General features: G+C 48.8%; 1 protein-coding gene and 1 long non-coding RNA gene across 4 annotated transcripts; one reads left to right on the top strand and one right to left on the bottom strand.

The window, feature by feature from the left end:
• Positions 1-2,783: 2,783 nt before the first annotated feature.
• LOC110369022 lies at positions 2,784-8,188 on the bottom strand. 2 transcript variants are annotated; one of them, XR_004927804.1, is made up of 5 exons: positions 8,103-8,188; positions 7,951-8,018; positions 7,344-7,410; positions 6,857-7,234; positions 2,784-4,678 (listed from the first exon to the last, which is right to left on the bottom strand). It is a non-coding gene; the product is annotated as an uncharacterized LOC110369022 (long non-coding RNA). The 2 variants fall into 2 exon arrangements; XR_004927803.1 differs by lacking the exon at positions 7,951-8,018 and having other exon boundaries at positions 8,103-8,166.
• Positions 8,189-8,228: 40 nt separating this feature from the next.
• Positions 8,229-23,261, top strand: meak7 (MTOR associated protein, eak-7 homolog). Of its 2 annotated transcripts, XM_012870386.3 has the most exons (9): positions 8,229-8,352; positions 11,075-11,246; positions 12,242-12,508; positions 12,596-12,740; positions 13,782-13,993; positions 17,920-18,106; positions 19,124-19,242; positions 20,153-20,332; positions 21,671-23,261. In XM_012870386.3, the coding sequence occupies exons 2-9, from the start codon at positions 11,094-11,096 to the stop codon at positions 21,794-21,796; spliced, it is 1,389 nt and encodes a 462-aa protein (XP_012725840.2). In that variant the 5' UTR covers positions 8,229-8,352; positions 11,075-11,093; the 3' UTR covers positions 21,797-23,261. The 2 variants fall into 2 exon arrangements, with proteins under 2 accessions (XP_012725840.2, XP_021176168.2); XM_021320493.2 differs by lacking the exon at positions 12,242-12,508.
• The last annotated feature ends 116 nt before the right edge of the window (positions 23,262-23,377 follow it).

Genomic DNA, 23,377 nt, shown 5'->3' with positions numbered 1-23,377 from the left:
GCCTTTTATTTTCTAAAATCTTAGAGAAAGGCATCCTTTCTTTAAGATTTAGAGAAGGATTAGATGACCATCAAATCCTAGAGGGTTGATCTGTATTAAAACACAGAATCTGTTTTAATATGAGGTTTTAATGGTGAATAATTCTGATCTTCTTGAGCTGACCGCTGCTTTCCATACAGAGGACCACAATATTTTATTATCTTGTTTTCAGCACCAAGTGGGTATCTGTGGTATCGCATTAAACTAGTTTAGGTGTTCTATGACAAAACTATGTGTGTTAGAGTAGCAGATTGTCCTCCTCTGTCTCATGGGGCTCCACAGGGCTCAGTCTTAGGCCCCTTGCCTTTTCCCTTCATCTACTCCCTCTGGTGCAATACTCAGGAAGCCAGAATCTTTTTCCATTGTTACGCTGATGACAGTCAGCAGCACTTCATGCCTTTTTATATTCCGGCTGGACTAATGGGCTTCGCCTTGGAGTCAGCCAGCGTCTCCAGCCGGTCCAGAAGCTGCCCCTCCCCTGGCTGCCTGTCCCTTTTAAGATTCTGTTAGCTGTCTTTAAAAGTTTAGCCGGTGTGGCCCCGTCTTACTTCTCTGAGCTGCTCCACTCTTGCTCCCCTGGTTGATGCCTCAGGTCAGCCGAGCAGACGCTCCTGGAGGCTCCTGGGGTCTGAAGGACGCTCTGAGGGGACAAAGGTTGTAGCGTTGCTGCTCCACAGCCATCAATATGATCTTCCTCTCATAATCAGACCAGCCCCTTCATCGTCCACATTTAAAGCTCTTTTAAAAACACTTTTTAATTTCTTTGACTTTCAACACAGCCTGAGACTTTCTGATTTTACTCTCATTGTTTTATTGATTCTATTAATTTGAAAGTGTTTTCCTTGTTTTACGTTTTAAATGCTTCATCTTTCATATGTGCAGTACTTTGTTGCAGCTGTGCTTTATTAATAAATAAAGTCTGAATTTGCTGCGCGGTAGGTTTGTACAGTCGTTGCAGTTTGTTTAAGCTGTTTCTTTGTTGACGCAGAGACTTGGTTAGCATTGTGTTGCAGTTCTGCGATCATCTCTCACTTCGCTGTACGTCAACTAAGCAAATGTTACTAACCTTCCATGTCTTTGTATTTCTAAGCACTTGCAGCTTCGGCTGATGTCCCCCAGGTGCTGCAGCACGTCGCATACAGCGCTGTCAAAGCTGCTGCACTGTTAAATGCAACCAGCGCTGCTCATTAAAGCACAACCCAAACAAAAGCCTTGCTGCCACTCCACAATCAGAAAACCTTAACATTTGGTGATATATTGTTAAAGCTTGACTCCGCCCACATCTGATCTTTGAAAAATGATCTTAAAGGAGGCGGAGCCTGGTGGACCAGAGAGTTGGACTACTAGAAAAATCTAAATAGATGCTAAATATGCTAACGACTTCTAAGCTAATATATCACTAACCTGAAAATTGATTGAAAAATCACTAAGCTCACTATTCCACCTCCCTGTGGAGGAAAATACGAGACGGAGTCGCTTTTATGCCCCACAGCGGCAGACCTACTGACGCCAGTTTTTCTGGGTGATGTCACAGTATCTTTTGAGCCAATAGGATTACTGATTCACAATTCAATGCAAGACTCTCGTTAAACCTGAGGAGACAGTTTTAGACACAAAAGCAGGATTTAAACAAATGTGCAGTAAATGTGCAGTAAATTATGAAATATTGACCAGAACATGTAATAGTACTACAAGACATTTGCTAATAAACTGTTAACAGTGTATTAGCAAAAAAAGTGGATTTGGGGGTGAGTCCCCCTTTAAATAAAAGGCAGCTGGACTAAAGTAGCCTTTTGGATGATAGGCGAAACATCTTCAATCAGATTTATCAGCTTTAATTACCAAGTTGCAACCAGGAACTTGACTTCAATGCTACTTTGTTCTAACATTTATTTATTTTTGGCCTTTATTTGACCTGCGCAGTCTGCAGTCAAGTTCTCCAGAGTCCTGCTGAGGACCAGATTATTAGACTCAGGTTGAAGCAGAGACACGTGGAAAGGTTGCAGGACACCGGACCTCGAGGGTCCCTGCAGTGGGGCAACAATCCCCCAAAAAAGAAGGTCTTGAAATGGTCTAGTCAAAGCCTTGAATCCCATTGAGATACAGTGACAACCTCAACCAGATCCAACATGCTGGAAACCCTCCAGTGGATAAATTAAAGCAGTTCTGTGTCACAGCCCAGTCCAGGACAACCCAGTCCCACCAATGCTCCCCCCACTGCTAGCAACCCCACCCAGAGCGACCCCCCCCCCTGGACACAGCGGTCCACTGAGCGCTGCCAACCCCTAATTAGGTTTAAATCCGGCAAGAGCTCCACGGTTTTTATTTCACTGTCGGTAAATATTGGACCCAAATAAAGAAAAGATAACGATCTGAGAAACAGCATCTGAACACCTTCAGCTAACCGGTTCTGCTCCTTCGATGCAGCAGCAGGCTAGTTTGATCCGCTTCTGCTCAGCTGGACTCTGTGGTCCGTTAGGTCGGCTCTGTTAGAGACTGGCATATAGAAATATGTGTTCGCATGACAGAAGAAAGTTCAAAATACTCTGGAACAGGGTTCTGGTTCTGACGGAGTAAGGTTTTAAACTTCCACAACCAACATGCAGATACCTAGAGTTAGTTAGTTGTGGTTTATTCATTACTAGAGTTAAAGCTAAACTGTGTCAGGTCTGAAGTTCCTTATTCCAGGCCTTCTCGTTTCCTGCTGTGTAAAGTTTGAAAACTTCACCCTGAATTGTCAGAAAGACACTAAAGCTTATCTCTTTGCAGTGTTTCCTTCTTTGAGCAGGTTGCAGAGAACCGGCGGGCAGACTGCAGAACCACAGCAAAGATGTGCTGGCGTTTACAGTCTGTCAGCTGATCTGCTGGCTGCTGCTGTCACAGAAAAACCCAGAATGAGGAAGTTCTGTGAATCTTTAACCGCCAGAAGAGTTACGACTCTGCATAAATGTGTTGCTGCATGCATTTGGATGTTTGATGCAGAATCTAGGGTAACATTTTAAAGATGAAACTGAGCTGCAGTCTGAGGGGAAACATTGCGGTGCATGTAGACACAGGAAGAGGTCAGGTTTTCTTCAAAGAATATGAAAAATCAGTCCCAGAGTCATTCAAATTCTTTGGCGCACACATGCAAAACACTCAGACCGCAGGAAAATAAATTAAAAACTGTTCTAAAAGCTTCCCACAGGTTGGAAAACGACAACACTAAAGTCTTCTTAAAAAGGTCCTTTCTACAAAGACTGTAGTCAGAAATTGTTAATAATAATAATAATATCCCCTCTCTGGAAACGCTCATGCAGAGGGTGACTGATTCAGTTTATCGATGAGGACAGAGAGCACAACTTCTTCTTTTCAAGCTTCACATTCAAATGATGGATTTCCTGTGCAGTCACTCGACAGCGAGCATTTTACCATATAGGGCTGCCACGGCGTGTCACAGGGCGACAGGAAGAGAAAAGAAGAAGTAAGACAACTCGCTGCTCAAGTCCCAACTTGCTGGCAGCTGAAGAGTTCAGGCTGGTGAGCACTTTAGCTGCCAGAGCCCAGAAATGAGCCGGGCCCGTCTGCACTAGACGTTCCGATATCTGCTTCTGTCTCTGCCTGCTCCACGGAGAACAAATAAAATAAATGCTGCATGATAGGAAGCTCTTTACTGAGGGGTCGTTCTGTTGAATAAAACCTGTTTTAGCTGAATTTTCAGGCAACAAACCAATATTACAGCCACAAACTTCAATGTACCTGGATTTTAGGACAAAGTAGGTCAGAACTGAGAAGTGGACAGAACATGAATGGTGGTTTTAACATTTTTACAGAGAAATATCTGAAAAGTGTGGTGTGCATTTGGACTCTCTGAAGAGAATCCCCTGAGCAGGTCATGAATCAGCAAACAGCTGTGTGGACCTGAATCTGAGCTCAAATGCAGATGTTCTGTTTCTGGCCTCAGAGGAACCAGAACAGAGAAGCTACCAGGACCACGGGACTCTAGAATCAGGGAATGACAACTAGTCACGCAGGTGAGAAGAAATCCAGAAGAAGCCATATAGAAGACAGAGCAAACAGGTGGAAGAATGCGATCTGGTCAGAGGAGACCAGAACGGAGGTGTTTGGGCCGCATGTTGCACCTTATGAAGGAAAGCTAGCAGCACTCATCCCCCACAGCCCGTCCCTACAGGGAGACACGGAGGTGGCCGTATCATGCTGTGAGAACGGAGATCCCAGATGTTCTCCAGCTGGTTCACAAAGAAGAATGAGCAGAAACGTCAGTCTGGAGACCCGCAGCCAGAGGAGGTTCTAGGGAGTTCTGACCCACTCCTGAATTATTTTCTATTTTGTGTTGGTCTGCCATGTAGAATCATAATAAACTACATTAAAACCTGTTGTTGGAAGGAGATGAACGGGATACTGAAGAGTTGCTGCATTTATAACCATCAAACCTGGAGGAGAGAAACATCGTCAGACGTTTTGCTGACGTTCAGTCTGACTCTAACCTGCCCTGCAGAGGATCTGCATCTGACTCACAGTTATCCCTCTGTTTGATGCCTGTAGGCCCGCCTCCTGTTTGGACTGTGAGGACGTCCACTTGTTCTAAACCAGCGGCGTCTTTGGTCTTAATGGCCCGCCTGCAGTGATATCTGACAGCCTTAGGGACAGAAAACAGGGAACAGACGGAATGAGGAGACGAGGATGTTGGTGCTGCTGGAAGTTTACATCCATCACAGACATGAATCTCACATCACTTCTGGACGTTTAATACTTCATTAGCATCAGGATCTTCACGAAGGACCAGGAGCCACCAAGGATCTGGCCTTCCATGACCTGGACGATGATGGAGTATCAAGCATGGAGCGACAGTGGAGAGGAAAACTCCCCTTTAACAGGGAGGAGAACCTCCAGCAGAACCAGAACCAGGCTCAGTGTGAACGCTCATCTGCCTCCACCCACTGGGGCTTAGAGAAGACAGAGCAGAGACACAGAAAGCTCAGAAGCTCACATTGACCCAGGAGTACTTTCTATGTTAGAGAAGACAGAGCAGAGACACAGAAAGCTCAGAAGCTCACATTGACCCAGGAGTACTTTCTATGTTAGAGAAGACAGAGCAGAGACACAGAAAGCACAGAAGCTCACATTGACCCAGGAGTACTTTCTATGTTAGAGAAGACAGAGCAGAGACACAGAAAGCACAGAAGCTCACATTGACCCAGGAGTACTTTCTATGTTAGAGAAGACAGAGCAGAGACACAGAAAGCACAGAAGCTCACATTGACCCAGGAGTACTTTCTATGTTAGAGAAGACAGAGCAGAGACACAGAAAGCTCAGAAGCTCACATTGACCCAGGAGTACTTTCTATGTTAGAGAAGACAGAGCAGAGACACAGAAAGCACAGAAGCTCACATTGACCCAGGAGTACTTTCTATGTTAGAGAAGACAGAGCAGAGACACAGAAAGCACAGAAGCTCACATTGACCCAGGAGTACTTTCTATGTTAGAGAAGACAGAGCAGAGACACAGAAAGCTCAGAAGCTCACATTGACCCAGGAGTACTTTCTATGTTATATTGTGATAGAGGATGATCTGCCTCGTCCCACTGGGGGTCAGAGAAGACAGAGAAACTCAAACTGTAGAACACGGCGGTGGCAACATCATGCTGTGGAGCTGCTTGGTGCAAACATAAAGGAAGGATTACCTCCAAACTCTTCATGTTAAACCAACAACGAGATGTTTGGACGTTAGAACCGGAGTGTCTGGCCCTGCCCCCCCCCACAGGGCTAACCCTTCCCGCTGTGCCGGTGGGCTGCAACCTGCTTTAGAACTGCTGATTTTGGAGCGGCTCCGGCTGAATTACACAGACAGGCAGGTCCGTCTCCTCACAGGGGCGACATAGGCAAATGTCTAGGGTGGAGAAAAGAAAGCGGCCCTGAGGACAGGTAATAACTGGAGCAGCCGGGCGGTGTCTGCTGTGGGGGAGGAGCTGTGGAGGGAGCTAGGGGGAAGTACCTGCAAGGTGTGCTGCTTTCAGGCTAAATGCTCAGAGCTCCGTCTTCTGTTTCAGACAGAAGCAGCCATATCAGTTCCTTCAGTGAACAAACAGCTTGTAGTGAGATTGATTCATGGCAGATCCTTCCTGCAAAGGTCTCTCTCAGGTGGAGATGCAGGGCACCTGAGGAGAATATTATGGAAAGCTGTTTGGGACACAGTCCATAGATGTTCCTGCCTCTAGCTCTCTGCAGAAAGTCCTCCTGGATCAGAGCTCCTGTGTTTTAGTCAGAAAGACTAAATTTAGACTGAAAGTCACGATCCAGTCCTATTTTTAGGTTTGGAGGCTGTGGAGACACACCTAGCATGAAAATGATTATAGATCTAAGTTTACTTTCCTTATTAATCTTTAATCTCAGTGTTCCAGCAGTTATGATTATTGAGGGAATATCCCATAATGCCCAGCAGGATGTGGGAAGAACAACAACAGCCAAGAAGGCTGAGACTGTCCCAGCAAACATCTGGACCTGAGGCAGCGCAGGTCCAGATGTGCAGCCCACCTCCAGAACTGCTGCTTCTTTCTGCACGGCGGTTTGCACAAGTGAGGAGGAGGAATGCGGTTCTTGTTCAAACTGCTCTGCTCTTCCAGGTGAAACAGGCATTGCAACAGTCCTGCTGTCAGATCCTCAGGCTGCTGTTGCCAGACCACCAGGGAGAGGCAGAGAGAGCTAGGCAGGGCGTAGCAAGGCCTGCTTCAAGACGGAAGCAGGTAGCAGGTGGAGGTGGGTGGACCATGTAAAGGATCAACTTTATTGTTAAATGAAACAAAAGCCTAATCCTCACCTGGCATTAAAATGCAACCTCAGCACGTCATGGGAACACGAGGCAGACAGGTGAGACCCTGAGGAACACCTTTATGGATTCTCTCAGACTTCTGAGCAGGAAGTGCTGCAGTTTTAGCGGCCGCTGATGTCAGGCCCTCCAGCCGTCCTGCCTGCTGGATGTGGGCAGATGGCAGCGCGTCACAACCAGCAGCCAGGGCCTCCTGTCCTGAGACAGAGCTGCTGCAGAGCAACACACCCAGTTCAGAGCTTCATGCCCATAAAAGGCATTCTTCAGCTGCAGGTTCTGCTGCTGGTTCTGCCTCCCTGCGCGGCTCCTGGTCTCCATCTCCTGGTGGAAGGCAGGCCATGCATCTCATTCATGCTGCTGCTGGCCTTTCTGTGCAGAGAAGTTAGAATAATGGCACAAGAACTCTGAGTGTTGTTGTTTTAATCAATGTTTGAAGCAGTTTTCTGTTTCATTAACACATTTCTTTTATTTTACTTACCAGGACAGTGCATATTGATGATTATACACCTGTAGAGTTAGCCAAAGGCTAGTTTTCATCTGTAGTCCTGTTTGCCAGTGTTACAGCGGCACCATAAAAAAGCATAAAATATTACAAACAACTGATTAAACAGGACTCAAAGCAACATGTTAGAACAGCAAAAAACAAACAATAATACAAGTAAAATTAGTCAAGAGGAGCAGCAGTTATTTTTAAGCACAAGCATCCGTAACAAAGGGTTTAGTAAAATGATAAAAACGACAATGCAAGAGTCATGGGTTAGTGAGCAGGTTAAAACATTTGATAGAAACAGAATAAAGTGACAAGCATTGTTAGTAAAAAATGTAAACATGCAGTAAATACAGTTACCAAAAGGTCAGAGTTATTCTTCTGGTTATCAATAAAAGAACATTCTAGATGAGAGCAAAATAAAGAATATGTGTTAATGGCTCTGATGTGGTTACTTTTTATGTGCAAAGCTTCATGATTTGTGGCCAGCGTGGGTTATTCTATGTTTAGCAATGTGTCTCTTTAAAGGTTCTATGCATTCTGGCTCTTCGGTGTCATTTATTGTAAAAATGACTCTTAATAGAAGGATAAAAGTGACCAGAGTCCCTGAGCAGAGCTGCAGCCAGGATCTGATGCTCTGCAGGTGAAGCTGCACATTTCCTGCCTCTACGTCATCAGGAAGGCAGACATGAAAATAAAAATTATATTTTCTCTCACTGTAAATAACAAAATAAAGAAATGAGTAAAAACCTCTTTGGTGAATCTGCGGATGACCCATTTTTGGCAGCATGTAACCAAACAACGGGTGTTTGTGAACGTAGCACAGTGGAGGAGGAGTCCTGCTGACCCCGCCCCCAACACCACGGCCCAATCAGAGCAAAGAAGGTGAAAGACGGCGTCCTGTGATTGGCTGCTGCTGCTGTCAGCTGGCCCAGCTCCACCAACGGCCTCCACCTTCATGCAGGATCTGCAAAGCTGAGGATCTGCAGCCCTGAACCAGGTGAGCGACTCTGGCGCCCTTATTTATCTCACTTGGCCCATTTTCAGCCCTGCATGGCGGGCCGGTCCCCCCCCTGGAGGGGGGGGGGGTAACCGACCCGGGGCTCAGCTGGGCTCCGTTGGCTCCAGCTCCGCCATCAACGGACAATGGAGGCGTGGATGCGCGCGCAGCCTGGGCTCACACACACGGCTGGCAGCCACTAAATAATATCAAGTAATATCTGTTGAAAACTGTTTTCATGTCGATGAAAGAAGGCGAAGATAAAACTGACGGCCTGCTGCTGCAGGGCTGGACGCTGCGGATGGTAAACAGGACCGTGTGACGAGTCATGTGACCATCTGACAGTGGCCCCTGCAGACAGTGGCCCCTACAGATAGTGGTCCCTGCAGACAGTGGCCCCTGCAGACAGTGGCCCCTACAGACAGTGGTCCCTGCAGACAGTGGTCCCTGCAGAGTGTGGTCCCTGCAGACAGTGGTACCTGCAGACAGTGACCCCTGCAGACAGTGGTCCCTGCAGATAGTGGCCCCTGCAGAGTGTGACCCCTGCAGATAGTGGCCCCTGCAGACAGTGGTCCCTACAGACAGTGGTCCCTGCAGACAGTGGTCCCTACAGACAGTGGCCCCTACAGACAGTGGTCCCTGCAGACAGTGGTCCCTGCAGACAGTGGCCCCTGCAGATAGTGGCCCCTGCAGAGTGTGACCCCTGCAGATAGTGGCCCCTGCAGACAGTGGTCCCTACAGACAGTGGCCCCTGCAGACAGTGGTCCCTACAGACAGTGGCCCCTGCAGAGTGTGGCCCCTGCAGACAGTGGTCCCTACAGACAGTGGCCCCTGCAGAGTGTGACCCCTGCAGATAGTGGCCCCTGCAGACAGTGGTCCCTGCAGATAGTGGCCCCTGCAGAGTGTGACCCCTGCAGATAGTGGCCCCTGCAGACAGTGGTCCCTACAGACAGTGGTCCCTGCAGACAGTGGTCCCTACAGACAGTGGCCCCTACAGACAGTGGTCCCTGCAGACAGTGGTCCCTGCAGACAGTGGCCCCTGCAGATAGTGGCCCCTGCAGAGTGTGACCCCTGCAGATAGTGGCCCCTGCAGACAGTGGTCCCTACAGACAGTGGCCCCTGCAGACAGTGGTCCCTACAGACAGTGGCCCCTGCAGAGTGTGGCCCCTGCAGACAGTGGTCCCTACAGACAGTGGCCCCTGCAGAGTGTGACCCCTGCAGATAGTGGCCCCTGCAGACAGTGGTCCCTGCAGATAGTGGCCCCTGCAGAGTGTGACCCCTGCAGATAGTGGCCCCTGCAGACAGTGGTCCCTACAGACAGTGGCCCCTGCAGACAGTGGTCCCTACAGACAGTGGCCCCTGCAGAGTGTGGCCCCTGCAGACAGTGGTCCCTACAGACAGTGGCCCCTGCAGAGTGTGACCCCTGCAGATAGTGGCCCCTGCAGACAGTGGTCCCTACAGACAGTGGCCCCTGCAGAGTGTGGCCCCAGGAGCCACTGCAGTTAATATGCACAGAAACACAGATTTAAAAAGCTCCTTATGAACCAACATCAAAAGGCTTTTTATCAGGCGTTTAACGGTCAATGAATGGATTTATTGAGCCAAAGGTTTCATTCATACATACATATATATATATATATATATATATATATATATATATATATATATATATATATATAATTTCCGCTTCTGTGATGGCCAGATTTTGTATGGACTGGAAACTGCTGACTGAATGCTTGAATGCAGTTTATAGTCTAGTCCAGGGGTCACCAACCGTTTTCAAACTGAGCTTCTTGATGGGGACCGTGTCCCATGGCAGGCTGCCAGGACTGACCTTTGGACTAAAGAGTCACCAATAAACATATTTGCAATTCTTTTTATGAAAGATATTTTCATTTTAAATCTAAATAAATGTAAGTGTGATTACAAAAGTAGAGGAACAGACTAAAACAACATTTTAGATGCAGCTCACTGGAGGGTTGTGCTGGTGTTAGAAGAGGCCTGGGGGCCCCACATGGTGGTGACCCCTGGGGGCCCCACATGGTGGTGACCCCTGGGGGCCCCACATGGTGGTGACCCCTGGGGGCCCCACATGGTGGTGACCCCTGGGGGCCCCACATGGTGGTGACCCCTGGGGGCCCCACATGGTGGTGACCCCTGGTCCAGACCAACTCGCTGCTTTTCATTCCTTGGACACTGTGAAAACGACCAAGTGCTGACTTTGCAGTCTGGGCTGTGATGCAATGCTGTCACATGACCCCCCCCCCCCCCCCCCCCCCCCCCCCCCCCTCACAAAGGGCCGCTGGATGGAAACAGAACAAACCAGTTTTATTACTGAGGCCTGTTGCTCCTGGCAGCTACTCCTCACAGTGGGAAAGACAAGAGAACATTCAGGTGAGAAAACGCCTCCTGAGCTGAACTGGCCCTCAGCTGCAGTCCCAGCAGACCTGAGATCTGCTGCAGCGCTGGCAGACCAGGGCCGCCGCTCACCGAGCAGCTCGCTCAGAACCTCTCCAGAACGGGCTGTGGAGACCTGCTGTGTCTCAGAACCTGCACCTTCAGGTCTGCAGCTTCCAGAGGTGTGGCAGACGGTTCCTGCCGGTAAGCAGGTAGAAAGCAGGAAAGTGCGGCGCTGCAGCACCGGAGGTCTCATCACGCTTTGATGAAACCACTGAGGAGACGCACGGTAACTCTGGATCTAATGTCTTTGCTTGGTTCTTAGGAGCAGACTGCAAAGCATCATGGGTAACAGCGATAGCGCGATGGTGCAGAAGCGAATGGCCCGTTTTCGGCCCGAGGAGCGGACCGTGATTGACGGCGTTTTTGACAGACTGCAGGGCGGTTCTGGGACCAGCACCGGAGCAGAGAAGAGCGTGAAGCTGGAGGCGCTGCAGGTCAGTGGTGCAGAAGGTTCTGCTCAGGTTCTGTCCCTGCAGCAGATACCATGAGGTCCGAACGGGCCGGGCTTCCAGCGTACCGACCTAACCCAAAGTGTTCTGGTCCCAAAGCAGCATCGATCCCCCCCCAGTGCTAGTAATGCTGCGCTGCTGCGGTCCGGTCAGCTGGCTGAAAGAAGGCTACACACGCTTGGTTCCTTTCTGGTCCCCCCCCCCCCCCCCCCCCCCCCCCCGCACCATTGTTACGAGGGGAACCGTGGAACTGGATCCTCTGTGACTCGGATCGGACCGCTAACTGGTCCAGTTAGTCCAGCTGTTCTGTTTTTTACTTTTTGGAATAACTGTGCAGCTGTAGAGCAGAGCAGCAAAAAGGCTAAAATCCACAGATCTTTAGCAGATAAAGAGTCTTTGTTGATGAAATAAAAACATTTATGTGCTTATTAGGGTTTTTCTGACAGGACGCCCCCTAATGGACAGGGACTGCATTTAAATAGTGTAAAACAAAGAACATTAACAGCTAAAACATGATCAGTTGTGGAGTCAAATGTACTTTGGAGGGTTTTATCTCCTCTGATGGAGGATTTAACTTTCTATAGAAATCCTGGTAGTTATTCATATTTTTTACTATCTGTCCCTGCCTGGTGCAACATATTAAAGGTTATTTATTTAAAATGATCCTCAGCTGCTTCATCCTCCCTTTGTGTTGGATTTCATTACAGCATCCTTTAATCAACTAGTCGTATGTATGCTGAGAAGATCCATCAGTGTGATGTTGTAATAATCTAGTATAGATTATTAGATGCTCTGCCAGCGGCGCCACACACCGGCTCTGCTGGGCCAGACCGGACCTGGTACTCCTCTAGAGGAGGCGCTGCTCCATGATGGAGGAAGAGCTCCTGCAGGACCTCCCTGGTGGGAGACGGTGGAGGTTCTCTGGGAGGAAACGTGCTTCTCCTCAGGGACAGCGTGTGTCTGATGTTCCTCTCTGGCAGGCCTCCATGGGGGACCTGGCGTCAGACTCCATGGTGAGGAGGATCTATGGGTGCATGTGCAGCATCGACCCGGCCCAGGCGGCTCCGGCAGACCCCGGGTCGACCGAGACGACCGGCGCCGCCTCAGGAGTGGACCGGGAACGGCTGCTTGTGTTCCTGGCAGACACCCTGCGAGGGACCGCAGAGGAGCGGGCGCCACTCGTCGTGGTCATGTCCCACAATGCAGCGGGAGTGCCTGGCGTGGTGACCTGCGAGCAGGTGTCGGCGGTGAGCGGAGGGGGCGTTGAACACGCAACCTGTTGAAGCGTGGGTGTGTGGGTCGACCCAGATTCACGGTTCTGCTTCTCTCCACAGTTCCTGCAGGAGCTGATCTGCGCTGTAGTGCAGATCCTGACCAGCAGGGGGCGCCTGCGGGGCTGGGAGCCCGGCCAGATGGGCGACACGGCGCTGGGGGTCCGACTCCTGGCAGAGCAGCTGTGCTCTGAGCTCAGAGCTTCAGGTGAGCCTCCGGCTGTCAGACGGAACCGCTGCAGAACCGCTGCAGAACCGCTGCAGAACCGCTGCCTCGGGTCAGACCGGAACCGGTTCTGTGATTCTGGTCATTCTGGCTGCAGAGCAACAAAAACCCAAAGTCACATCTCAGAAGTCAGGATCGATAAGAAGGAGGTTTCAAACAGAACTGCCAGGACTCGGTACCAGGTCTGGGTCTGACCTGCTCCTGCATCAATGCAGGAGGAGGTCAGCCTTTGGTTCTGCTCAGGTGTTCTGGATCATCAGAACTCTGCATTGATGGTTCTGGTGTCTCTCGTCTTTCTCTGGGCAGTACTCTGCCTGGTTCTGGTCCGGCCCATTTGTTGCCCAATCAAGCACATTACCACCATGGTCAGTGGACCAGAACCAGCAGGTCACTTCACTCTGGACTTCAACCAGTGTGGATTCTGACTCCGGGTCCTGGTGACTTTGGACACTGAGCAACAGTCCGGTTCTGGTTCTCCTCAGCCCGGGTAGGAAGCTTGTAGCAGAGTGGTTCTTGGTGTGCTGATCCAGTCCACTCCTGGGGAAGCTGAGTCCTCTCGGCTGCAGGTCTCCTTGTTGCAGGTTTTCCTTCCACTCAACTTTCCCGGCGCAGCCTCAGGCAGGGACCTGCTGACCTGCTGACCTTCAGGCCTTCAGACCTGCTGACCTTCAGAGCTTCAGACCTTCTGACCTTCTGACCTTCAGAGCTTTGGGGCTCCCTCCTCTGGGGCCGTCAGTGTCGGGGCTGCTGTGCCGTCAGCAGGCGTCCCCATGGCGCTGGAGGCAGTATTTAACCATTTAGAGGTTAAAAATGACCTTTTTTTTTATCTCATGCAGCATTCTAAATTTCTGAGCCAGAATCATCAGAATGACCAGAAATCAAGCAGGAATGTTTCACTCTAGGCGTGATGGATCTACATAATCCACCAGTGTTACTTTCTGACGCGAGGGAGAAACAATGTTGACCCTTTTCAGCATCTTCTCAGTTTTAGAGCCTGTAACCGGTGCTGCCTTGTGTCCTCAGAGCAAGGCACCTGTGACGTTTCCTGTGTGGAGGAATGGATCTTCAGGGTCCCCCAGGTGTCGCAGTACCTGGAGATCCTGGTGGCCGAGGGCCTCAACGTGTCGCTGAATTCGTGGACGGCGCCGACTCTGCTGCCTCCATGCAAGGACACCCACTGGAAGGACCTGAAGTGTCTGCTGGACCTTCCCACCCTCATGTTCCTGGCACCACAGGTCAGGGGCTCTGGATCCGTTTGGTTTGGGTTTACCAGAACCCAAGCACTCATTAAGCTGGAAGTATCCGTGCTTTTTACAGATCATATGACATAGAAAGTACTCCTGGGTCAATGTGAGCTTCTGAGCTTTCTGTGTCTCTGCTCTGTCTTCTCTAACATAGAAAGTACTCCTGGGTCAATGTGAGCTTCTGTGCTTTCTGTGTCTATGCTCTGTCTTCTCTACCATAGAAAGTACTCCTGGGTCAATGTGAGCTTCTGAGCTTTCTGTGTCTCTGCTCTGTCTTCTCTAACATAGAAAGTACTCCTGGGTCAATGTGAGCTTCTGAGCTTTCTGTGTCTCTGCTCTGTCTTCTCTAACATAGAAAGTACTCCTGGGTCAATGTGAGCTTCTGAGCTTTCTGTGTCTCTGCTCTGTCTTCTCTAACATAGAAAGTACTCCTGGGTCAATGTGAGCTTCTGAGCTTTCTGTGTCTCTGCTCTGTCTTCTCTAACATAGAAAGTACTCCTGGGTGGATGAGAGCTTCTGAGCTTTCTGTGTCTCTGCTCTGTCTTCTCTAACATAGAAAGTACTCCTGGGTCAATGTGAGCTTCTGTGCTTTCTGTGTCTCTGCTCTGTCTTCTCTAACATAGAAAGTACTCCTGGGTCAATGTGAGCTTCTGTGCTTTCTGTGTCTCTGCTCTGTCTTCTCTAACATAGAAAGTACTCCTGGGTCAATGTGAGCTTCTGAGCTTTCTGTGTCTCTGCTCTGTCTTCTCTAACATAGAAAGTACTCCTGGGTCAATGTGAGCTTCTGAGCTTTCTGTGTCTCTGCTCTGTCTTCTCTAACATAGAAAGTACTCCTGGGTCAATGTGAGCTTCTGAGCTTTCTGTGTCTCTGCTCTGTCTTCTCTAACATAGAAAGTACTCCTGGGTGGATGAGAGCTTCTGAGCTTTCTGTGTCTCTGCTCTGTCTTCTCTAACATAGAAAGTACTCCTGGGTCAATGTGAGCTTCTGTGCTTTCTGTGTCTCTGCTCTGTCTTCTCTAACATAGAAAGTACTCCTGGGTCAATGTGAGCTTCTGTGCTTTCTGTGTCTCTGCTCTGTCTTCTCTAACATAGAAAGTACTCCTGGGTCAATGTGAGCTTCTGAGCTTTCTGTGTCTCTGCTCTGTCTTCTCTAACATAGAAAGTACTCCTGGGTCAATGTGAGCTTCTGTGCTTTCTGTGTCTCTGCTCTGTCTTCTCTAACATAGAAAGTACTCCTGGGTCAATGTGAGCTTCTGTGCTTTCTGTGTCTATGCTCTGTCTTCTCTACCATAGAAAGTACTCCTGGGTCAATGTGAGCTTCTGTGCTTTCTGTGTCTATGCTCTGTCTTCTCTACCATAGAAAGTACTCCTGGGTCAATGTGAGCTTCTGAGCTTTCTGTGTCTCTGCTCTGTCTTCTCTAACATAGAAAGTACTCCTGGGTCAATGTGAGCTTCTGAGCTTTCTGTGTCTCTGCTCTGTCTTCTCTAACATAGAAAGTACTCCTGGGTCAATGTGAGCTTCTGAGCTTTCTGTGTCTCTGCTCTGTCTTCTCTAACATAGAAAGTACTCCTGGGTCAATGTGAGCTTCTGAGCTTTCTGTGTCTCTGCTCTGTCTTCTCTAACATAGAAAGTACTCCTGGGTGGATGAGAGCTTCTGAGCTTTCTGTGTCTCTGCTCTGTCTTCTCTAACATAGAAAGTACTCCTGGGTCAATGTGAGCTTCTGTGCTTTCTGTGTCTCTGCTCTGTCTTCTCTAACATAGAAAGTACTCCTGGGTCAATGTGAGCTTCTGTGCTTTCTGTGTCTCTGCTCTGTCTTCTCTAACATAGAAAGTACTCCTGGGTCAATGTGAGCTTCTGAGCTTTCTGTGTCTCTGCTCTGTCTTCTCTAACATAGAAAGTACTCCTGGGTCAATGTGAGCTTCTGTGCTTTCTGTGTCTATGCTCTGTCTTCTCTACCATAGAAAGTACTCCTGGGTCAATGTGAGCTTCTGAGCTTTCTGTGTCTCTGCTCTGTCTTCTCTAACATAGAAAGTACTCCTGGGTCAATGTGAGCTTCTGAGCTTTCTGTGTCTCTGCTCTGTCTTGTCTAACATAGAAAGTACTCCTGGGTCAATGTGAGCTTCTGAGCTTTCTGTGTCTCTGCTCTGTCTTCTCTAACATAGAAAGTACTCCTGGGTCAATGTGAGCTTCTGAGCTTTCTGTGTCTCTGCTCTGTCTTCTCTAACATAGAAAGTACTCCTGGGTGGATGAGAGCTTCTGAGCTTTCTGTGTCTCTGCTCTGTCTTCTCTAACATAGAAAGTACTCCTGGGTCAATGTGAGCTTCTGTGCTTTCTGTGTCTCTGCTCTGTCTTCTCTAACATAGAAAGTACTCCTGGGTCAATGTGAGCTTCTGTGCTTTCTGTGTCTCTGCTCTGTCTTCTCTAACATAGAAAGTACTCCTGGGTCAATGTGAGCTTCTGAGCTTTCTGTGTCTCTGCTCTGTCTTCTCTAACATAGAAAGTACTCCTGGGTCAATGTGAGCTTCTGAGCTTTCTGTGTCTCTGCTCTGTCTTCTCTAAGCCCCAGTGGGTGGAGGCAGATGAGTGTTCACACTGAGCCTGGTTCTGGTTCTGCTGGAGGTTCTCCTCCCTGTTAAAGGGGAGTTTTCCTCTCCACTGTCGCTTCATGCATGCTCAGTATGAGGGATTGCTGCAAAGCCATCAACAATGCAGACGACTGTCCACTGTGGCTCTACGCTCTTTCAGGAGGAGTGAATGCTGCTTGGAGAGACTTGATGCAACCTGCTGGGTTTCCTTAGAGAGGAAACTTTCTCACCAACCTGGAGGATCTGATGGAAGCTGACTTTGGAAAGAACCTTGAGATGATGGGATGTGTGTCATGAATTGGGGCTATATAAATATATATATATAAATAAAATTCAACCCATCCATTTTCTGACCCGCTTAATCCCTCATGGGGTCGCGGGGGGTGCTGGTATCTCCAGCGTTCACCAGGTGAGAGGCGGGGTTCACCTGGACAGGTCGCCAGTCTGTCGCAGGGCAACACAGAGACAGACAACCATTCACACCTAGGGAGAATTTAGAGAAGCCAGGTAACCTAACAGTCAGGTTTTTGGACTGGGAGGAAGCCGGAGTACCCGGAGATGCACAGGGAGCATGCATCTCCATGCAGAAAGACCCAGGGTTGGATTTGAACCCAGAACCTTTTTGCTGCAAGGCAGCAGCACTACTGAAACATTTAATTGAATCTGGATCACCAGGAGTTCTGGTTCTGGTTTGTAGACTAAATATGAATGTGCGGCTGCACTAACATTAATATTTTATTTAAAGCAGCTTGTGGAGCTTCTGCTCCTGTAGTATCACGTTCAGAAGTATTCACACCCCTGATGTTTCTCCTCATGCTTCTCCATCTAACCTCCACCTTCAGGAGTTTTTATGTGCAGGTAGAGGAAGGACAATTATGGGCTGCAGAACATCTCAAGCTCAGTCAGATTAGATGGAGAACATCTCAGAACTTCAGTCTCGCCACAGATTCTCTGTTAGACTAAAGTCTGGACTTTGACTCGGACATTCTAACAGGTAAAACTGCTTTGATCCACCTGAGCCGTGGATCTCTGCAGCGCCTCCAGAGCCACCATCAATGCTCTCCTGGTCCAGCCTGTCAGTCCAGGTGGACGTCCATGTCCTGCTTTTTTCAGCCGGGGATCAACCAGGATCAAAATGAAAGTTGTTTAAATATTTAATTTCTCTGCAGGCTGTGAGGAAGAGCTGAAGACGAGGGAAATTGTCTTCATCAACGCCGGCTGCTAAAACATAGTTTAACAGAACCGCTCGGCGGCTCAGAACCTTCAATTAAAAGTCCAAACTAATTGGGAACAACTCATCAACTGCTTTGCTGCTTTCATGTCTCCCCAGTTACCAGACAGCTACAGCGCCCCCTGGAGGCTGGTGTTCTCCACACATCTGCACGGGGAGAGCTTCACCAAGATGGCGTCGGGTCTGATGCACCATGGTCCCACCGTGCTGCTCATCAAGGACACGAAGGGTCACGTGTTTGGGGGCTTCGCATCACAAGCCTGGGAGATGAAGCCTCAGTTCCAGGGTGAGAGGAACCGCCTCCAGCTGAGCTTCTCTGCCTCTCAACCACTAAAGTTAGACTAGAACTTGGAAGGTTCCTGTTATAGCTGAAGTTCTAGCAACATTATTATCAACCTTCCTCTGAAAAAAACAAAGTCGTGTCTCGTTCTCTAAACCCAAACATAGAACCGACACCGCAGACAGTTCTTAGTTTAATCTAGGGACTAAATTCTTAATTCAGTTTAAATCAACCAGAGAAGCAGAGAAGATGGTTGATGCCTCCTCAGAGGTAAAGGTCTGCAGCAGCGCCCCCTGCAGGCCAGGAGACCTCAGCAGGTAGATTCTGCTCTGACCCGTCCTGTAAACAGCATCAGGACTGGGAGTCCGGTCCAGTTCAGGGTTCTGGTTCTGGTTCTGACGGTGGTGAGCTACACGGTTGCCCAGCTGCCCTGGGTGGACTGACAGAACCGCCGGCCCTCTGCCCTCCCCCAGCAGGCAAGGAGGGTGAGGTGGACTGAGACCACCAATGTGGGATTCAAACTAGCAACCCACCGGTTACGTGATGAACTTAGCATTAGTAGAATAGTAACATTTATATCAGAAATATTTGCTCTTTAAATTATAAAACGTGTTTCTGAAGTTCCTCTACAACAGAAATATATTTTAATATTTATGCATTTAAAATAAAAATAATGTCAAATATAGGGGAATAAAAAAACAACACAGCTGAAATAAAATGACCCGCACCAGCGTGAATATATGAACCTAGAATCTATTTGTCGCATTCTGATGTCGTATTAGAGTCATTTGTGCAGATTTACGGTATGTGGAACATCATGGCTGTGTTGTTGTTAGGGGGGGGGGGGGGTGCAGAGGCAGCAGCCTGGTTCCAGGGTCTCTGCTGGTAACTCTTCATGTGGTTCCTTCAGCAGCTGCAGGCTGACGGCAGATAGGATGACGCAGAGGAAGCAGCCTGGTGCTGTGGACTGTAACCTCATGTTTCTGCCAGATCTGTGTCATTTGTATATTTGTCTGTTTGCAGGTGACTCCAGATGCTTCCTGTTCTCTGTGTTCCCCACGCTGAGAGTCTACACAGCCACAGGATACAACGAGCACTTCATGTACCTCAACCAGCACCAGCAGACAATGCCCAACGGACTGGTGAGAGCCAGCGGCTCAGAGCAGCAGATCTGTGCTGCTTCATGCGCCTCACTGTGATTACATGACAATCCAGCCTCAGCACCACAACCAGCAAACGTTGTGGAGAGGCTCCAGAGACGGCTGCATAGGTTTGGGCAACAGAAAGCTAACAGTTTGGGGAAGCAGCTGTTTACGTAGAAGCAGTTTTTGGTTGTTGGTTGGACTCTGTCTGTCGGCGGCCCACATCTGCACTTGGTAGCACTTTCCCCCCCTTCCTGCCCGTCCCCACATGGGTCAGGCTACAGGTGAGCCGTCAGATCCAACGCTAGAAACGAAGATGCCATTAATGCAGGTGGAGAACACGTGCAGCACGTTCCTGCTGCCTTGCTCCTGGGAGCCTGCCTGACCTCTGTCTGAGACCGGTCTATAGCAAAGCATGAAATAATGTAGGAGGAGGATCAGTTTGGGGATATTTAGCTGTTTTTATTTACATTTGGTCAAATAATATGATGAAAATAATGAGTGATAAATGAAGAATGTTTGCAGCAAAGCCGCTCAGCTAGCTGCTAGCAGCTCTCTGCAGGGGTTCTGATGATTTCTCTCATCGCTAGCTCCCTCCATCTCAGGCTCAGGTCAGGACGGCCGGGCCGCTCCAGAACTTTAGGATAACCTCTGTGGTTTCTGATTTAGACCAGAACCACTAAGGCTGATGGCGGGTGTGAACTGAAGAATCCTGAAATGGGATCAGAGGTGCAGCTTTTTGAGCCATTTGACTTATTTGTCCCCCTAAGCAGTAATTCTACAGAACTTTTAGATGATTTGTGATGGTCTTGGTTTAATAAGACCCTTTAACAGATCTACTGGTGAAACGGCAGCCCTGGCTCCTTCGCTCCACATTGACTTCATGGTATTTCTCCTCTGGTCTCCTCAGGGCATGGGGGGCCAACATGACTACTTCGGTTTGTGGCTCGACTGTGACTTCGGCCGAGGCCACAGCCGTGCACGGCCCAGGTGCACCACCTACGGCAGCCCTCAGCTCTCTGCAGACGAGAACTTCACCCTGGACTCGGTGGAGGTGTGGGCTGTGGGGAACCCACCCCAGCCGGCTGAGGTACTTGTTGTGCTGCTTAATGCCATTATTCCTCTGGGAGGCTAGGGGTCGCTGTAGCGACCGGTCGCTAAATCAGCTAATCCTAAAGTTATATAAAAAACCTTTAAATCAACATTAATATTCCATATTAATGCGGTAATAACGCTCATAGCACTATTGAACGATGGTGGAGCAAAACGAAACAAACTTTATGTTTGAAACGAATCGTAGTCGCGTGTCCGGGAAGAGCAGAAGTTAGCCGGAAGCTAATAGCATTATGCTAGTGGACATTCGCCGCTAACTTTAAAATGCTCCGGCTGTATTTTAGTCAAAATGAGTGGACCAGATAACACAAACATCAATATCCCATCAATGTATAAAACCCCTGTGGAGATAACCTTTGTTATAACCGTAAAAACACACTTGAATTACGTTAGCAATGACCTGGTTCGATGAATGCTAGCGGGAGCTACCCTGTAAGCTCCACAGGTTTTAAAAACACGGTGAAAACACATTAAGTAAATCATTCCATATAAACCTTTTAACTCTTCCTCTTTATTTCTCTGCCAAACCTGTCGGCGTCTCTGTGTCCCTTCAATTCACTCTGGGCGTCCAGATGGAAGCAGTGGAAGTAGAGAGGGTGAACTCCAGGGGAGAGCAGCGTCCATGCGGCTATGAGCTAGTCAGAACGTGGCAATCAGAGCAGGCCCCTCCAGGGTTCTTCATGCGGGTCTGTAACCCGGTAACAACGGCGAGTTCAGCTCAGTTGTAATTTTTACCCAAACAGTACGGCCCAAAGCGGGTCGGATCCGCTGCTTAGATGATTGACCTGCATTAATGCTCCTCAGCTCCCACCTGATGCTCGTCTAGATGTGGCAGAAACGGGAAGATTTCCACCTGATTCAGGTACTTCCATCGTTTTTGGAGGTCATGTTGTATAAAATGAGATTCAGTCTCAACCAGATAAGCTCCGACTGATGAATCAACTCAGCGCCTCCAGAGAAACTGACCTGAGTTTTAGTACCGTTTGGTTTGTTGTTGTCTATTGAAGACGTTTGTGTTGCTGCTGCTTATTTTCAAAGAACGTTTGTTTGGATACATCCTGGGTTGTGGGTTAAACGCCGCAGGGCGGCTCCATGCATGCGGCCCCTGGTCTCAGCTCCTGGCTGAGTGGATGGCTCTGAGGGAGCGCCGTCAGCTGGTTCTCCACATGCGTCCTGAGGAGGATGCAGTCTGAACTGATCTGGACCGTAATATTCAGGCCCATCATAGACACAGAGAACCCAGCTACGCCTCCGCTGCTTTACATTTCCATCTGTTTCCTTTTCAGCGCCTCTGACCGTCTGTTTGCTGTTTCAGGCCGAGGAAGAGGAGGGGAAGAAGAGCGTCCTGAACGTGGATCCAGAAGTTCAGGCCATGATGGAGTTAACAGGGAAGACTCTGCACAGCGAGGGATTCAGTGAGCTGGAGGAGGACTTTGACTAGTTGCTCAGACCCGTCTCCACATGCAGATAGAAAGTGTTCTCCACCTCGGTGGAGTTTAATCCTCACGTTGATGTTGGTGTTTGAAGGGAAGGAAGCGGCTCAGACCTGCAGCAGCTGGTCCTCCAGCCGCCGCCTGCAGCTCCCACCTCTGGCTGGGCTGCAGGCGGCGGCTGGTCGCTGTGAAAACTCTGGCTGTGAGTTCACACTTCAGGTCCGCTGCTCTGCAGAAACAACAACCGTAGCTGCCCCTCGTTTTTAGAAGACGTTCTCTGTTATTGATGATTAGTTTGTGAAAATCTGAACAAAGTGATGTTTTAGTGCTTTAATTGTGGGAAAGTTTAATCAGGAAACGTTTACAGACATTACAAAGCGGATTCCTCCTGAAAGGCCCAGCTGCTGCTCTTCTTCTGCAGACTGATCCATACCTGAGCCCGTTTGGGCCCCATGGAGGTCTGCAGACCAAACTAATACTTTCACCTTTCCTCTTACCCCCATCGGGCTTTTGTGCGTTGGTCCGATCCGACAGAGCACTTCCAGTTTCATGACCCTGATAGGAACACTACAGAACCGAGCCATGTTCTCCTGATGTTTCATTTTAAGCTCTGAGGATCTGCTACAGCGTTTCAAACCCGGCTGCTGGTTCTGGTTCTGAGGATGCAAGAGTCAGAACCTGACAGTCCAGAACTGACACAGAGCCAGAGCTGTGATGTTCAGCAGCAGCTCCTGTGTGTCTCTGATTATTATTATTATTATTATTATTATTATTATGGATCATATAATCAGCTTCTCTGCAATGTTTTCTTAATAAAGCTCTTGAGTCGTCCTCCTACAGCACTTGGGTCCATTCAGGAACCGGTTCTTCAAAGGTCCACACTGAGCTGGGAGTCTAACGAGCTCTGAAGCCGTGTGGACAGTTTGATTGGCCCTTAATTAGTCTGAAGCTGAATCTAGAACCACTCTAGAACCCTGTCTGATGTAGAACCCTGCCTGATGTAGAACCCTGCCTGATGTAGAACCCCGCCTGATCTAGAACCCTGCCTGATCTAGAACCCTACCTGATCTAGAACCCTACCTGATCTAGAACCCTGCCTGATGTAGAACCCAGCCTGATCTAGAACCCATCCTGATGTAGAACCCTGCCTGATGTAGAACCCTGCCTGATGTTAGGAAAACCCTTTAGTGTTTTATTTAGTCTAAACGGACAAATCAGAACATTGGTCAAAAAAGAGCAACTTGTGATTTTTACGATGAAATGATTTTTTTTTTTGCTGATTTATTTCCTCTGCTGCTTTACAAGCTAATGACTGTTAACGGCGAGCGTTCGCTGTTGTGGATGAAACTTGAACACCTTCAGCTGGTTTTCTACCTCAGGTCCTTTTCTCAGTCTGTAAACTCTGTTTAAACTGGATTTTATGGTGATTTTTACCGTGCATGTAGTGAATAATAAACCGTTGTGTGTACTGAGTGTCGCTGTGTGTGCAGTTGCCTATAGTAAACCTTTCTGTGCAGCTTTTTCTCTTTAAACCCAGCTGTTCACATCTGCTGCCGATGGTCCTGGATGTTCTGACCCAACAGCCGACC

This window comes from Fundulus heteroclitus, chromosome 2 (genome assembly GCF_011125445.2).
Source record: "Fundulus heteroclitus isolate FHET01 chromosome 2, MU-UCD_Fhet_4.1, whole genome shotgun sequence".
Taxonomy (NCBI): domain Eukaryota; kingdom Metazoa; phylum Chordata; class Actinopteri; order Cyprinodontiformes; family Fundulidae; genus Fundulus; species Fundulus heteroclitus.
The sequence above is the reverse complement of the archived record's forward strand: the minus strand, read 5'-3'. Positions and strand labels throughout refer to the sequence as shown.

Excerpts from the sequence above, each read along its gene's own strand:
- meak7 (XM_012870386.3), top strand. The coding sequence starts at position 11,094 with ATGGGTAACAGCGATAGCGCGATGGTGCAGAAGCGAATGGCCCGTTTT. Across the intron at positions 12,509-12,595 it reads CCTGCGAGCAGGTGTCGGCG|TTCCTGCAGGAGCTGATCTG; the intron begins GTGAGCGGAGGG and ends TTCTCTCCACAG. Across the intron at positions 12,741-13,781 it reads CTCTGAGCTCAGAGCTTCAG|AGCAAGGCACCTGTGACGTT; the intron begins GTGAGCCTCCGG and ends TTGTGTCCTCAG.